The sequence below is a fragment of the Parus major genome, chromosome Z (genome assembly GCF_001522545.3).
Source record: "Parus major isolate Abel chromosome Z, Parus_major1.1, whole genome shotgun sequence".
Lineage (NCBI taxonomy): Eukaryota > Metazoa > Chordata > Aves > Passeriformes > Paridae > Parus > Parus major.
This window is the reverse complement of record NC_031799.1, coordinates 6,734,073-6,747,971: the sequence shown is the minus strand read 5'-3', so window position 1 is coordinate 6,747,971 and position 13,899 is coordinate 6,734,073. Positions and strand designations below refer to the sequence as shown.

The window sequence follows — 13,899 nt, the reverse complement described above, 5'->3', positions numbered from 1 at the left end:
ACACACAATCAGCATATATCCCCATGATATTTCCAAGACTTCCTTCACTGATAATTAACTCTTTCTTAGGCAACATTTTTTTTCACTGCATGGTGCTGAAACACAGTTCATTACAGAAAAGTGATAGTGTGTTTTTTTGTTAGTCTCCCTAAAATGCATCTTAAAATGCATGGATTTACTGAATTGTATATAATTGTATAAATCTTCGATCAGTGCATTGTTTTAAATGATTCCTTGGACATCTGTACATTTTACACTGAAGCTGGAATTACAACTTTGTGTTGCTTTGTGTTTCAGCATGTCTGATAAATAATGCTTCTGTTTGCAGAGCTGAGAAATATTTGGTCATCACAGAGTTACATAAGGAGCTAAACACTGGTTTGACTTTCATTTTTGCTGATATGTTTGGTTTTCTCTGTACTAACTCTAGTTAAGTGACTTTAGTTGCACATAAGTAATTAGACTAGATTAAAAAAAGCCCAAATCCACAGATTTTTGTGTGGTATATCAGATAGGTCCTAATTTTCCTACTGCCCTTTACCTCTTATTTTTCTGCATGCTATTTGTCTTACTAAATCTGATCAATGAAACTCAGTTCTCAGGTGAGCAAGTGAAAAGTTGGCTTTACCACCAGCCTTCAAGGGTTGTTTTCATTCCAGCTGGCTGCCAGTTCTTAGTGGTTAGCTGCTTAACATCAACAGCTTGGGCAGTGGGACAGGATGCACCTTCAGCAATTTTGCAGGCTTGGAAGAAGCAGTTGGTGTGCTGGAGAACAGGCCACAATATTCAAGGCACCTTAACAGGTTGGGAAAATTATTTGACAGAATCCTTTTTAAGTTCAGCAAAGGGAAATGCCAGGGTCCTTCAACTGGGTTGAACTGATTCTATGTAGCAGGACAGCCCTGAAAGCAGTTTTGCCAGGAAAGAATGATGTGTGAACTTCTGAGCAGCAATAAGTCAGTGATGTGCCTGTGTGATGGAGTAACTGGACCTCTCACAGGGCCATAATCATAGAAATGTGATCATCAGAGTGCTGAAATGACACTTCCCCCCAGTTAGCTCAGTGAGACTGTGTCCATAAATACTGCGTCCAGTCTGGGACTCCACAGTGCACAGACAATACTGACAAGCTGTAGGAAGTCTGTCAGAGGCAGCCAGGACAGCCATGGGGCTGAAGCAAGAGACTGAGAAAGGGTGCATTAAGAAACCTTAAGAAGAGATGACTCGGCATAGATCTTCCTTCTTGCTTCAGCTATCTTAGGATAGGGTGTAGAGGAGAGCGAATGAGACTTCTTAGAGGTCATCATCAGCCACACAAGAGACAACAGGGAAAAATCACAACTCAGAAAATTCTGATTAGCTATACAGGAGACATTTTTGACTATGAGTCTGGTCAAACAGCTGAACCAGAGGAGTTTCCCAGAGAGGTTTTATCAGTAGAGACATTCAGCACCTAATGTGGCAAGTGTCTGAAACCTATTGATGCTGTTTGAATGGAGGATTGAACTACATGACCTCCAAACTTCACTTTTAAATCTAGATTATTTTGTAATTCAGGAGTTATTTGGAGGTGGGAAGGAGTGGGCTCTTAGTTGAAAATACTGTTGTAGTGATATTTACACTTGGAGAGCTAACATCTTAAAGCACATAATGAGAACTGCATCTGTGAAACAAACTGAAGTGGGCCACTTAAGGAATAATAACTGTGCAAGTCTGTCAAACTCTGGGCAGTAAGATGGAGGCTGCAGAGTCTGTCTTATTCTACAGATTTGATTCTGCATGGTCCTGAAAAAGATGCTGTGCACAGTACTGTCAACTGATGAACTCATTGTCATTTCTCTGTGTTTATTTTTCACTTGACAATTATTTCAGTTTTTTGTCCCAATGTTCTGTAGTAAGATAGAATTGAAGAAACATCTATTCCAAAATCTCTAGCTTCTAATACCTGGTTTGTCTTCATTCCACAGGGACAACTTCAGGACCTAGGAAGGATGCAGCCGTATCTCCTGGGTTGATGGGCGGCAGCAAAATGCTTGCAACCACAGCCATATCACCGATTCAGCTTGACCCTTCACGGTAAGCTGCTGGGTAATCTGTGGTTTAAGATTCTGCAAACACAACCATCAAATTCTCCTAGATGCAGGGAAGTGACTGAATTTCTATGATGTTTCATATTAGCATAAGTTGAATAATATAAACTAAAACCTGCCATATCCTTTTGACATTTATAGTAAGCCTTAAGTTGCGTGTTAGAATAAAAAAAGCAAGAATATGCCAAGTTCTAACATTTTAATTTTACTTATATTTTGAACAGAAAGTATTTTATGTTCCAAGCCCTGACACATTAAATACCTTTGTAAATAATTTTAATGGACAGTGTTAACCCTGTTAGGTTTTACATTTGCTTGAAGATTTTAATCACTCGTCATTTTCCTGCCTCCTCCCACACCCCCATTTTTATCAAATGGCATTTCTTTTAAAATGTTTTGTATGAGAGTTATTTTATGTTTAATGACAAGCAACAAAATCACATTAAGTCAGCAATTCCTGATTATACTATATGTCTGCACTAAATGCACTGGAAAAGTAGCATTATCACTTCTGTTCCAATGAAAAAACTGAAAGCATTGTTACGCTTACAAGTCTGAAAACAACTTGCCTTCTTTGGGGCAGGATTACATTTCTAGTGGGAAATGCCTAGAAGAACGGCATACAATCCCTGCTTTTCTTTATCATATCCCGCATTTTCTCATAATAAAATCTTTAGTTAAGGAACAAAATACAAGCAGATTGGAATATGGAACATGCAGCATTTTATACCACTAGTTAGATAACAGTGCAGTGGCATAACAGGAATGTGCAACTATTCATGAGAAGAGTTAAATGTTTCTTGGAGGATGAGAGGGCTAGAGTCAGATTTAATCTTCTCTTGGCCCAGTGGACTTGGAAAATGTATGCTTGATATCATCCCTGTTTTCTTGGCAGCAGCTGGCAGTTTATTTCTATCTTCTGAGAGAACTTGAGATATATAATAGGTGAAAAACCACTATCAATATTGACAAATTTGTACTTACTTGTTATGGAAATTTTTTTTTTTTCCGATGGAAGGGATGATAATTCTTGGAGGATTTAAGAACTGAGTTAGGTTGGGCTGTTTCCCACAGTAGCTGCGTGTTTAAACTAACAGAAACCACAAGATTGCCTAAGCATTTCTCTTAGAAGCAATGGTTACCTTTGCAAGGCAGGCATAGAGATGAAGTGTGTGTAAAGATACTGCTTGATACTGTCTAATAGTGCTAGGTTGAGATTCCATTCAAGCACTGAGGAGTAGATATAATTATGCACATCATATAAGGACTGCTCAGAAAAAGAAATTTTATTCAAGAGGATTGATGGTCTATTCTTTTCCACAGAGGGGAGTAAAATATTTGTTGAAATATGCTGTTAGAAATCATACCAGGTAAAGTGATCAGTAAAAGGAGTCTGATTAGCTGTCATCTTTGAAGTATTATTAAACCAGGTGATGAAAAATCCTGTATTTCTGGGCACTTTCTCCCATGCTTCCTCCCTTTCTTTCTCACCATTGGTGCTGTAGGTATTATTGACTAGGTTAAACAGCCATGTTGTGCTTTCCCTTACTCCTGGCCTTCTCTAATTGAAAATGGTAAATGGACAAGTATTTCTGGGGGGACCTAAAGCTGATTCTATTCTTCATCAAAAAACCTGCTTGGGCAGCAGGTCAGTCTCAATTTATCACTGAATGGTTATAAGCTTAGACTGCAGGTTTAACTAACTAAATTAATCAATATTGAGAATTATTGCTGCTTTTGTGCCACTAAAGTTAGGGTTTGTCAGCATGTTCATTATGATCTGTGATTTGGGGGGGTTAACAGCTTAACCACAACAGTTGGCACAGATCTGAAACTTGAAACACAAAGCCCTAGCCTAAGAGCAAATTTATTTATTCAGCAGTACATGTAAACCTAATTACTTTTGACTATTTAAATTTATAGGACTAGATTCAACTTGTGTTTGTGCCAGCTTTAACTAGCACAAACCCTGGCACTCGGCAGCAGCAGCAAAGGAAAGCCTGCCAGAGAGAAGGTGTTGGAAAGCGACAGAAGCTCCCTGGCAGAGAGAGGCATCAGGGTGCTACCACAGCTTCTGGGAAGGGCTGGCTGGGTAAGCAGGCATGGCAGGTAGAAGATGTGTTGGCATGATAACCTGCCTTGGCAGGGCTCAACTGGAGGCTTCAGTGTGTTACAGCCACCTCCTGCTTGAGAAAGAATTGCTGCAGTCCTACTTTCTTCTCTGTCTCAGAATGAATTGTGTCATGAACAAGAAATAAGTGTCCCTAGAAAGTAGATATAAACCTTGAGGGCCGTAGCGCTGGATCTGTAGAAGGACCAGACTTGCAAAATGTGTGTGCACAAAGTGAATTCAGTGATATCTTTGAAAGAAAAATAAACCCCAGCATTTCCTTATCTGGCATCTGGAGCTGGGCTAATAGTGAATTTGTCTGCCTATCGGGCTTCTGTGCATGCCTGTTGCTGCCTTCCATAACACTGCCAAACACTGCAAGTTTGGTTATCCAGTGTTCTTGAGCCAAGTGTCTACACCTGTATGAGGGCCTTGAAATTATGTTCACAGCAGGGCTGGAAAGCTCTTCTGCTCCATTTGCTTATTTTTCTAGACCAAAGACAATATATTTGGGAAAAAATGTTCACAGGCCAGATTGGGGCTGGGCAAATTTGGAAGAGTAGGTTTGTTCCTAAAGCATGGTTACTCTGATTGTTTAAATGTTACTTTTTTGATGACTTTTGATTCATAACTGATATTTGCCTAGAAGAAAGGGTCTGTGTTTCTGCTGAACTGGAGGGAAGCTGGACAGGAGAAGTACTGGTATAATAATGCTTTCACTTAGTAATGAAGGTTTTACATAAACTAGGTCTTAGCTATACTCAGGTACTGATTTCAGCAAAACAAGTATTATATTGCATACAGAATTGAAGCTACTCTAAATTAAAGTATTCAATTATTTCTGGGGAAATAAAAAAAAAGGAAGTTATAAATTGTACATTCTGAAATACCATTTAATTTGATTACAGCTCTGTTGCAATTGTGAGGCTCTCCCCACGTAGTATTGAGTTTGGCACAGTAAGTCCTATAACACTGCAGAAATTAAGCACTTAAAAAGACACAGGCAAAGTTTGTTCTGCTCACCATAGAAACAGATAATTCTCCTGTAGTGTTTTTCACATTGGATAAAGCGAATTCAAGAACTGTTAGGTAAATTAAAGGACTGTGTAATAGTCTGGAATTTCAGCATTAGCTCTGTGGTTTTTGGTTGAAGTTTCAGATCAAAGCTTTCATACTTGCTGAATGCATTGTCTTGGAGTGAAGTTCCTTATAGCTAAAAAAAGAAGTGATTTAGAAGTTCTTGCAATATGAATGCTGCATTTGAGCTGTATTATTATCTGTTAGACTACAATGGCCTGTAGGAGTTCTTATAAACAGATTGTATTGTGTAAATTTGTGTTTAGGGACATTTTAAAAACAAAACTATTTGCCCAATTGCCCAGCACATCTCAGGTGAATGTGTACTCAGGGACTTTTAAGCAAATTAATATCTGATGTAAAATATAATGTGCAGAATTGTATACTTAATAATGCACACTGGAATAGTCTAAAGTAGATCTGTTGTGCTGAGCGTTAGGAAATACAACAGTGATGAGATTCAAGCTCTCGTCTTACTTACGTGGTAGTTGATTTTTCACATCTTTGCATTTTGGATGCTTAAATATGGATATCAACTTAAAATGATTTCAGAAGTTCCTTATAATGTAGAGTCTAAGCAAGCATTGCCAAAGAAATATAATTGGGTTTTTTTGCCCTTAGGATCAGACACCACTCAAGATTGAAAAGGACCAGAAAACTTTCATTCCAGATTTTGACTTAGGAACATTTAAAAAGATTAAAAGTGTGTTCGGAGTAGGGTGGTGAGTTAGTTTCTGAATGTGGTAGGAAATGCAAGTTTTGCCTACACCTCAAGAAAGCCAGCAGTGCAAAAAGTCCAATGTAGTTCCATATGCAAGTGATAAAACCAGACATTGGCAAATTAATCTCTCTTATTCACAGTGTAGGTTGTTAATTGTTCTCTCTGCTGGCTGTCGATATAATGTGAAATTTTCATTCCCCATTCAAGATGGAAAAAGTTGTGGCTGAAAATGTTAACATTTGCATTTTTATTTGTTGATTTATTTAAAGGACAGCCTCTCTTACAGCAATCCATCACTCAGTGACACCCCAAATATGAATAATGTATTGTAGACTTGCGGTTACAATGTGTAATAAGTGCCAGAGACAGTAGAAGAATGTTAACTATGTTGCAAATGTAATATTTATCGACTCATACTTTATTGCTTTCGAGGTTCAATAATACTGACCATAGGACATTAATATCACTTATCTTGATTTTAGTTGGGCACCTCTATATGTAGAAATAACCCATCTATATCATACTTACAAAATAAATGTGAATTTTACAGCTCTTTGTAAGAAGTGCTTTGTAGGTTTCTTGGCTTATTGCTCACAGTTCTCCTTTTCTACCTTCTCATTTACTTCTATCTGACACTGATCCCTCTCCAGTTGCCTGACCCAGGTGGTGAACACCTCAGCACTCTTCCAGAGGCTTCATTTATTTGCTGCATTGTGATCCTGTGCCTCAGATAGGATTTGGGCTCTTTTCCTATTAAAGACCAGTATGAAAAAGAGTATTCTATTGCTTCTTTCTGAAAAGACAACAGCTGAGAGGCTAAAACAGAAATACCTTCTCTTCTGGAAAGACACACATAGTAAATCTGAATCATCTCTTTGAAGATTACAGATATCAGAAAGAGAAGTGTTTAATAAGTTCAACATTGTTATAGATATGGAACTTGTTTTCAGAGAAATTTTTACTCAAGAAATAGAAATATGTTAAAGCAATTTGGAAAGACTGAGATTTAAAATTCAGCGGCTTTGAGAAGCAAAATTTTATTGATAACCTGCTTAAGGAAAGAATTTTCAATAAGGTTTTGCTTCAGTTGCAAATCTTTCAGTAGTGATTATTTATTCCTGTCTTTAGGAAGTTACTCCCAGAGTTCTGCTGTGGAAACTGATACCAACTGGGCAAATGCTCCTCCTTATCTGCTCTGTTTGGTTACAACTACTAAAAGCTTTGAAGTCTCGGGGGGAAATGCAGATGTGAACCTAGAGCTGGGATCTAAACCAAATTTAACAGTGGGAGATTTCAAGCTTGTGTTGAAATCAGATTTCACCTGTGAAGCCTGGCTCTTGGGAAACTTGGAATTGGGTTCGGCCATGAAAATGATAAGCCTTTATTATATTTGGTGTTGTAGACATCAAGTAAATTTTGAAGTGACATTCTGTATTAACATCTGAGGTTATCAAATTTAACACATCATTGGCTTCTTTCTTTACTGTGTGTAACAGGAACACCTATTTGTGTCATAGCAGCCTACCTAATAGCTACATTGCGGTAACAGTTTTGGTGTGTCCATTGCTGACAATGAAAATCATATTGGGAAATTCTGATTTGCAGTGCAAAAGGATTAATGTTAATTACCAACTGTTGGCTGTAATTGTCACCCTCATTAAAATGCAGAATTATGTATTTCTTAGTTATAAATAACCCTTCTAATTGTACTTGATGTATGCCAGTTTAATCAAAAAGTACACTTGCAAACAAGCAGATATTTGCATTAATCTAGCACTGGATCTTTGAGTCTTTTTTGATCGTCTTTTATTCCAAACTTGACTAGTTGGGGGAGGTCTATTACAGCTACATATCCTTTACACATACTTTTTTTCAGCTCCATGGATCTGACAGGATTTTGTATTAAAATGAGGGGAAGTGTCTTCTGGGAATGCTTAGTGCAACAGAAAACGTGTCAGTTTTGAAGTAGTTGGCAAGGTTTCCATCATTCAGTGGTATGACAATAACTTGATTGTAGTTTGAAAGTAGTAATAAGCAAAGGAAAATAGAGTACAAATCATGTTACGAAACTGACTTAACTATTTGCATCATTTTTTTTGTTATTTTAATTACTATTTTTTACAATTTTTCCCCATGTGCATTTGCAAGTTCTCAAATACCATGTCAAATCTTAAGAGATTGTGTGTTCATTGGATGTGATTCCTGTTTGCATTTTTAATCACACCAATGAAAACAGCCTCAAAATATTTACAGGTTCCTCTGTATTTTCCTCTACTCCTTTGTAAAAATAAATAAATAAATAAATAAATAAATAAATAAATATATATATATTACTGCCTCTTTTTTCCTGCACTGATACCTTGAGTGTTCTGCCTTATGCTTTTAAAAACATTTTTAGAATTACTGTGATGGCAATTTCTACAGAGCTTGGCAAGGTGAGATCAGTCTTGATTCCTGTCCTCATGGTTCTCTAAGCAACTCTTCTGTTTCTAGTACTGTAGTAATTTCTCTTCTCATCTTTCTGAGGTATTTCATCTTGTTTTTTGGAGGTTTGTTTTATTTTTGAGATGGGAGGATTTGATGAATAACATAGACAGCATAATTCTGTTGTACTTTAAGAAGCCTTTATCCCAAAAGATGTCTCTGTCATCCTTCCACCATATTGCTGATGCTTAATAAATTCCCCTTTTTCTTCTCTCTTTCCCTTTCCTGAGCCTTTCAGGCTGTAAACTCCTTAGGGCAGGATCTTGCCACAACACATCTTTGTGCTTGGCTGGTCCATACACTAATGATGTTTAACTGTGATGATAGTATAGTTAGGGTGGAATTTGTCTTGCTTATCTTAAAACAACTGAGCTAGTTACCCTCACTATTTTATTTTAGAACCAGCTAAATATCCTTTTGGCAATACCTGTTGTCCCATGAGCTGTAAAGTAAGCCTGGAGTAACACACTACATCTGATATCCCTCTTGTAGCTGAATATGTGAAACTAAAAATAAGTTGTTTGTTATTCATATTTTCTTTATGGATTGGAGGCAAATGCAGGGTTAACCTGTGTGCTGCATGGTCAGTGCCCTGATTATTAATATATTTTTAATGCTTGCTCTATGAATTGAAGGGCTTAGTCATTGAAGATGTAAAGCCCTCCACTCTGGTACAGGGTGTGTATATGCCTGATTGTGAGCATGCAGCATCTATGAGCTTGTGATGTGGTAATATTTTCAATTAAAAATCGTGGCTGCTTTGGAGAGTCCTGTTTCGAATGGTTGTGACCTGGTGACGCCCTGCAACTTGAACACTGGTGACTGTGGTACTGCAGTGATTTTTGGTCTGAGCAATGCCTTGCACCAGTCCTGTCCCACCCCTGCCTGTCAGATGTACCGTGCACCAGGGGATGGTCTCAGAAGGCAGACAGCTCTGTTTTCTCAGGTATTTCATCAGTTATTTCCAGCTGATGAGTTTCCTGCTTCAAAAATAAATTCCTGCCTCTCTGTCACTTAAGGACAGTAACCAAAGTTTGCTTTATAGTGTCTGACTTGCCCCATTTCCAGTTTTTAACATACTTTTTTAAGCCTTTATGATATTCTAGTTTTCTGCCTCAATAAAGACATTCAGTTTTCCTTTGAGCTACCATGAATAGTCTAGTATCATCAGCAAATGTCTCTTTCTTATTTGTCCTTTCTAGGCCACTTGCAAATGCATTAAAGAGTTCAGGCCCTCACAGTTTTCTGTGAGCTCCACTGATGACCTCTCTGGCCACTTTATAGCAGGCCAGTTTTAATGTTTTCTCTTAATTTCCCGAGTTTTAGCCAGATAATAGGTATCCATTAATGGATTTTTCTCTTAGTTTATGTCAGATTTTAAATGTTTGGTGATAGATTTGCTGTAGGACTTTTCAAACTCTAGATAGACTATATAAACTATATTTTCCTTTTTTAGATGCATAATAATCTTTTGAATCTGGTAGAGGTCCCCAGTGAATAAACGCTTTATGTTTAGTCTCTGCCAATATATCGAGTTTATTAATTCCTTATTGTAATTTCTATCAGTCTGCTTATTCTAAACATTAGATGTCTTTTGTAGATTTCTACATACTTCCAGATCACTTTAAAAAACAAACAGACAAAATCCTTCATTTGCCCAGAACTGAAGCAGTTTTAGGCAATTAGTTACATGCTACAGTTAATAGTTTAGCTATTTTCACGCCTGAGCTCCTTCAGATGTTTGTGTGAGTACCAGTTGATCCCAGCAATTCATTATTGTTCATTCACGTTGATTTGTTCTGTAATTTATTTGCAGGACATTTCAGCTTCAAACAGGTCTTCCACTGTGTCCTCTGTAGCTTCAGAAACTTCCTATTTTCCTGAACTTCTGGTGAATGTATGTTCATGTCACTGAGCTTTACTCCTGTGGCTTCATCATCCTGTTCCTTTTGTAACTTCATGTTCTTCTAGCTTTAATTTAAACCTCCTATGTTTTATATATTTAAAACTGGGATTTGTTATTGGACCTAATGATTTCAGCAGAATAAGCCTTAGTCTTTGTCTGGAATTCTTTGTGGGGCTTGATTTTGTGGGATTTTTTGGTTGTGGGTTTGTGGGTTTTCTTCTCTTTCCTTGAGCTAGCAGTTTGTTCCTTTTCTTTATTTAGACCTGACTGGATGACAGTTCACTGTTTCACTTAAACTGGTAAAGTTTCTTTTCATCCTTCTGAGAACTTTCTCCATAGGTTGAATCTCCATTTTTGAAGCCCTAGTACAGCTATTATTTTTAACAAGCTTTCTCATTTTTATATTGTTTCCACTTCTGAAGTGAAAGACTGCTGTAGCAAACTTTTGCTCAGTAGTGGTTACTGTGTGTTAGTTGATGAATTGCTCCCAGATGTGAGAGAGATTCTGTGGAATGAACAGCACAACTAGGACTCTTCAGCATGGAAAAGAGGTGGCTAAGTTTAGGATACTATTAGAATTTTATAAAATGAAAAGTGACCTGCAGAAAATGAATAGGGAACAATTCTTACTGTCTTGTCTACTGGAAAAACTGATGAGCATCATACAGAGTTGGGAGATGGCACATTCAGATGATGTAAATGAAGACAGAAACCATCAGTGAGCTTATGTCTTGACCTTCTATCATTATTGTGTTTCTAAATCCCAAATATTTCAAGATTATAATTATAATTTCCTCTAATTTATACAGCTTTTTAAAGTAATTCTTAGTATATGGATTATAATAATGATTTTTAAATAGCTATCTATTTTTAAAGAACTATTGTCTCTCATCATCCTTGTTAAGACATTTCTGATTGTGAAAAACACGAAATCTGGGCTTGTGTCTCAATCTTACCATGTTACATATCTGTCGTGAGTTCAATAGGACTTCATAGCAGATTTGGGCCCTGATTTTTCCTTGGTAGGGTAATGTAAGAGCCAAGGTGTCTTCCACATTTGTTTAGGCAAAGTAAAGGTTATGTTTCAGTGTAAAGAATATTGAACTTTGAACTGCTGAACTGAACATGTTTTTATATTGTTGGCTTTACTTCAGCGAACCCTGAATCAGGTAACATGCCCTTAGCTTTCTGATACAGAGTTGAAGGAAACAGAGAGTGATGTTGTAGTCTCTGTTTACAGGTCTCTATTCAAGCTGAGTGCACCAGTTTCTACTGCAGGTGTGACTTTTCCTAGGCCACGTTTCGTGTTCAAAAACACGTTATAGATCATCGTTAAGTTTGGCTTTGTGATGGGCTGTGCTGAAGCTGTGATGGGCTGAGGACTGAAGCTATCTCTTCAAAATTTAGATAATTGTGAAGGAAAACAGTATCTTGCTGTCTTTTTCCACCATTTATTTGTACATACTGATTATATTTAACATTTAAATTTCTCCATGCAACCTGTTTCCAGCTCCCCAGTAGTTTGGGGCCATGTATGTTAATTTTGATCTGTTTTTTGTTGATTTGGGGATAGTACTTGGTTTATGGCCCTCTGAGGGGGGGAAGATGATTTTTTTCTTTTAGTCTGAGTGTGTTAGGAGGGAAATAATTTGGAAATATGATGGAAATCTAAACCTTTATACTGAGAATAATATTGTGTCTTTGTTTCTGCCCTGTACTAAGTTAGCTCTCTCTGTTTTATTGATGGTGACTTAAGTGTTGTTTTTCACCTTTGTTTCTTCCCACCTGTAAGTTTTTGAAGTATTTTTATTTGTTCCATACTTCTGGAGAACATAGTGACAATTATCTAGTTTAAGATAGTCCCTGCTTACTACAGGGGATTGGACTGGATGACCTTTAAAAAGTCCCTTCTGACCCAAACTATTCTATTATTCTATGGAAAAAAAATTGTTGATACAGTTCTTTCTTTTATGTAAAAAACAATCAAAGACATTCTAGAGTACTAATATATAATTTATGTATTTAACAGCTTTTAAAGTATATTCTCAAAGCCTCTAATGTCATTGTACTTTTAACTTTCATTTTTGCTTCATCTGCATTGAATCATCTTTTACTACTTAAAACAGAAATTGGGTTTATTGAAACATTTCAGTTCTGATTATTTTATAATAAAGATGAAGAAGTCTAACCTAATGAAATCACTCGAATGAAATGAGAAAAATTAAAAAAATTTAATAAGCTGAAGACTTGAAGTTTTTATTAAGTCACATTTGGCTGTATGTTTCTCTGTGTGTACTGTCTTGGATCGGTAGGATGAGAAACTTGTCTTGTAAGGAATGACCTTTGCACTTAGACTGACTTTCTCTGTTACATTTCCAGAAGGGTTACTGGAAATAAATTGCCAATAGTTCTTACACGCATTAACTTCTGTGCCTATGATCACAAAACTGTGGTTTGAGATGAGCAGTATTACTGAATTCCAATTCTTCCCCCACAGAATTCAGGCCTGTAAATATATTTTATGGAGTACATGCATGTCCGTCAGTTTTTTGGGTCTCTGTGAAACATTCTAATGTAAAATCAACTTTATGATTTATGAGAGGCTTTTCCATACTCTTAGAAATAAAATGCTTCCTGCTCCCTACAGAGTATCTGGTGATTCCCTGTGGGACTGTTGGTGTATCTGCAGTACAAAGGTTGCTTGCTTTGCAGGTGACCACTCTGATGTGGCACTGTCTTCTAAAGTGTCTGTGCCCCTGTGCCTGGTTCTGCCCAGAATTTTTCAAGTTCCTCTCTTGTTCCAATGACCTTGTCCTTGCTGAGGAGCCAGTGTTCTTCCAGCATTGCCTTTTCTTTTTACAGTAACAGGTGAAGCAATTCCTAGAAGGACTTTAACAGTGCTCCAGCTGCTGTTCATCCCAGCTTCTGCTTGACTCTGTTAATTGCTCTGTGCATCCCTGTTCTTATCCATATGCTTGGAATTTTGAACCTGTATATCTGCCTCGTTTGTAGGCAACAAACTGACCTCATAAGAGAGTTGTTCGCTCCCTCCCCCTTCCTTGCCAATCTCTGTCTTATCTCCTAATGGCCTCTCAGCATCTAGATTTCTAGACATGAAATATAAGAGTGTTTTCTTAACTCAGCCTGCACTGACAGCTAGATTCAACTGTGATGAGCATCTTAAGGGATGTCTGAATTACTCGAATGTACAGGTCTATTGTAATTAGCTGTACAATTTTCTTGCTTTTGCCTCTTCTGTTTTGTTATGAACTTCTTAGCAGCAGACCCTTTCTACCAGTGCACAAACCATAACATCACATGACATTGACTTTACTCAAACCAGAAGATTTTTGTGCCAAGGTTGTAACATTGTATCATTACTTCATTGTATCTGTGTGAAAATTTTAATTTCACGCCCTGCGGACTTCACTGTCTCTGTGCACTCTGATCGTGTTGTTGCATAGAAGGGTAAGTCCCTGGGTCACATTCATTTTGTAGAGTATTTTTTTTT

The 13,899-nt window shown here is 37.3% G+C and overlaps 1 protein-coding gene across 4 annotated transcripts in view; it reads left to right on the top strand.

Annotated features, from left to right (window-relative positions):
* The window catches only part of KIAA1328 (KIAA1328 ortholog), a 172,547-nt gene that overhangs the window by 141,181 nt on the left and 17,467 nt on the right, over window positions 1–13,899 (top strand). For all 4 annotated transcript variants that reach the window (XM_015653627.2, XM_033520435.1, XM_015653629.2 and 1 more), the window contains one exon: window positions 1,968–2,076. In XM_015653627.2, coding sequence (XP_015509113.1) covers window positions 1,968–2,076 — 109 coding nt within the window. The remainder of the gene's footprint in view (window positions 1–1,967; window positions 2,077–13,899) is intronic.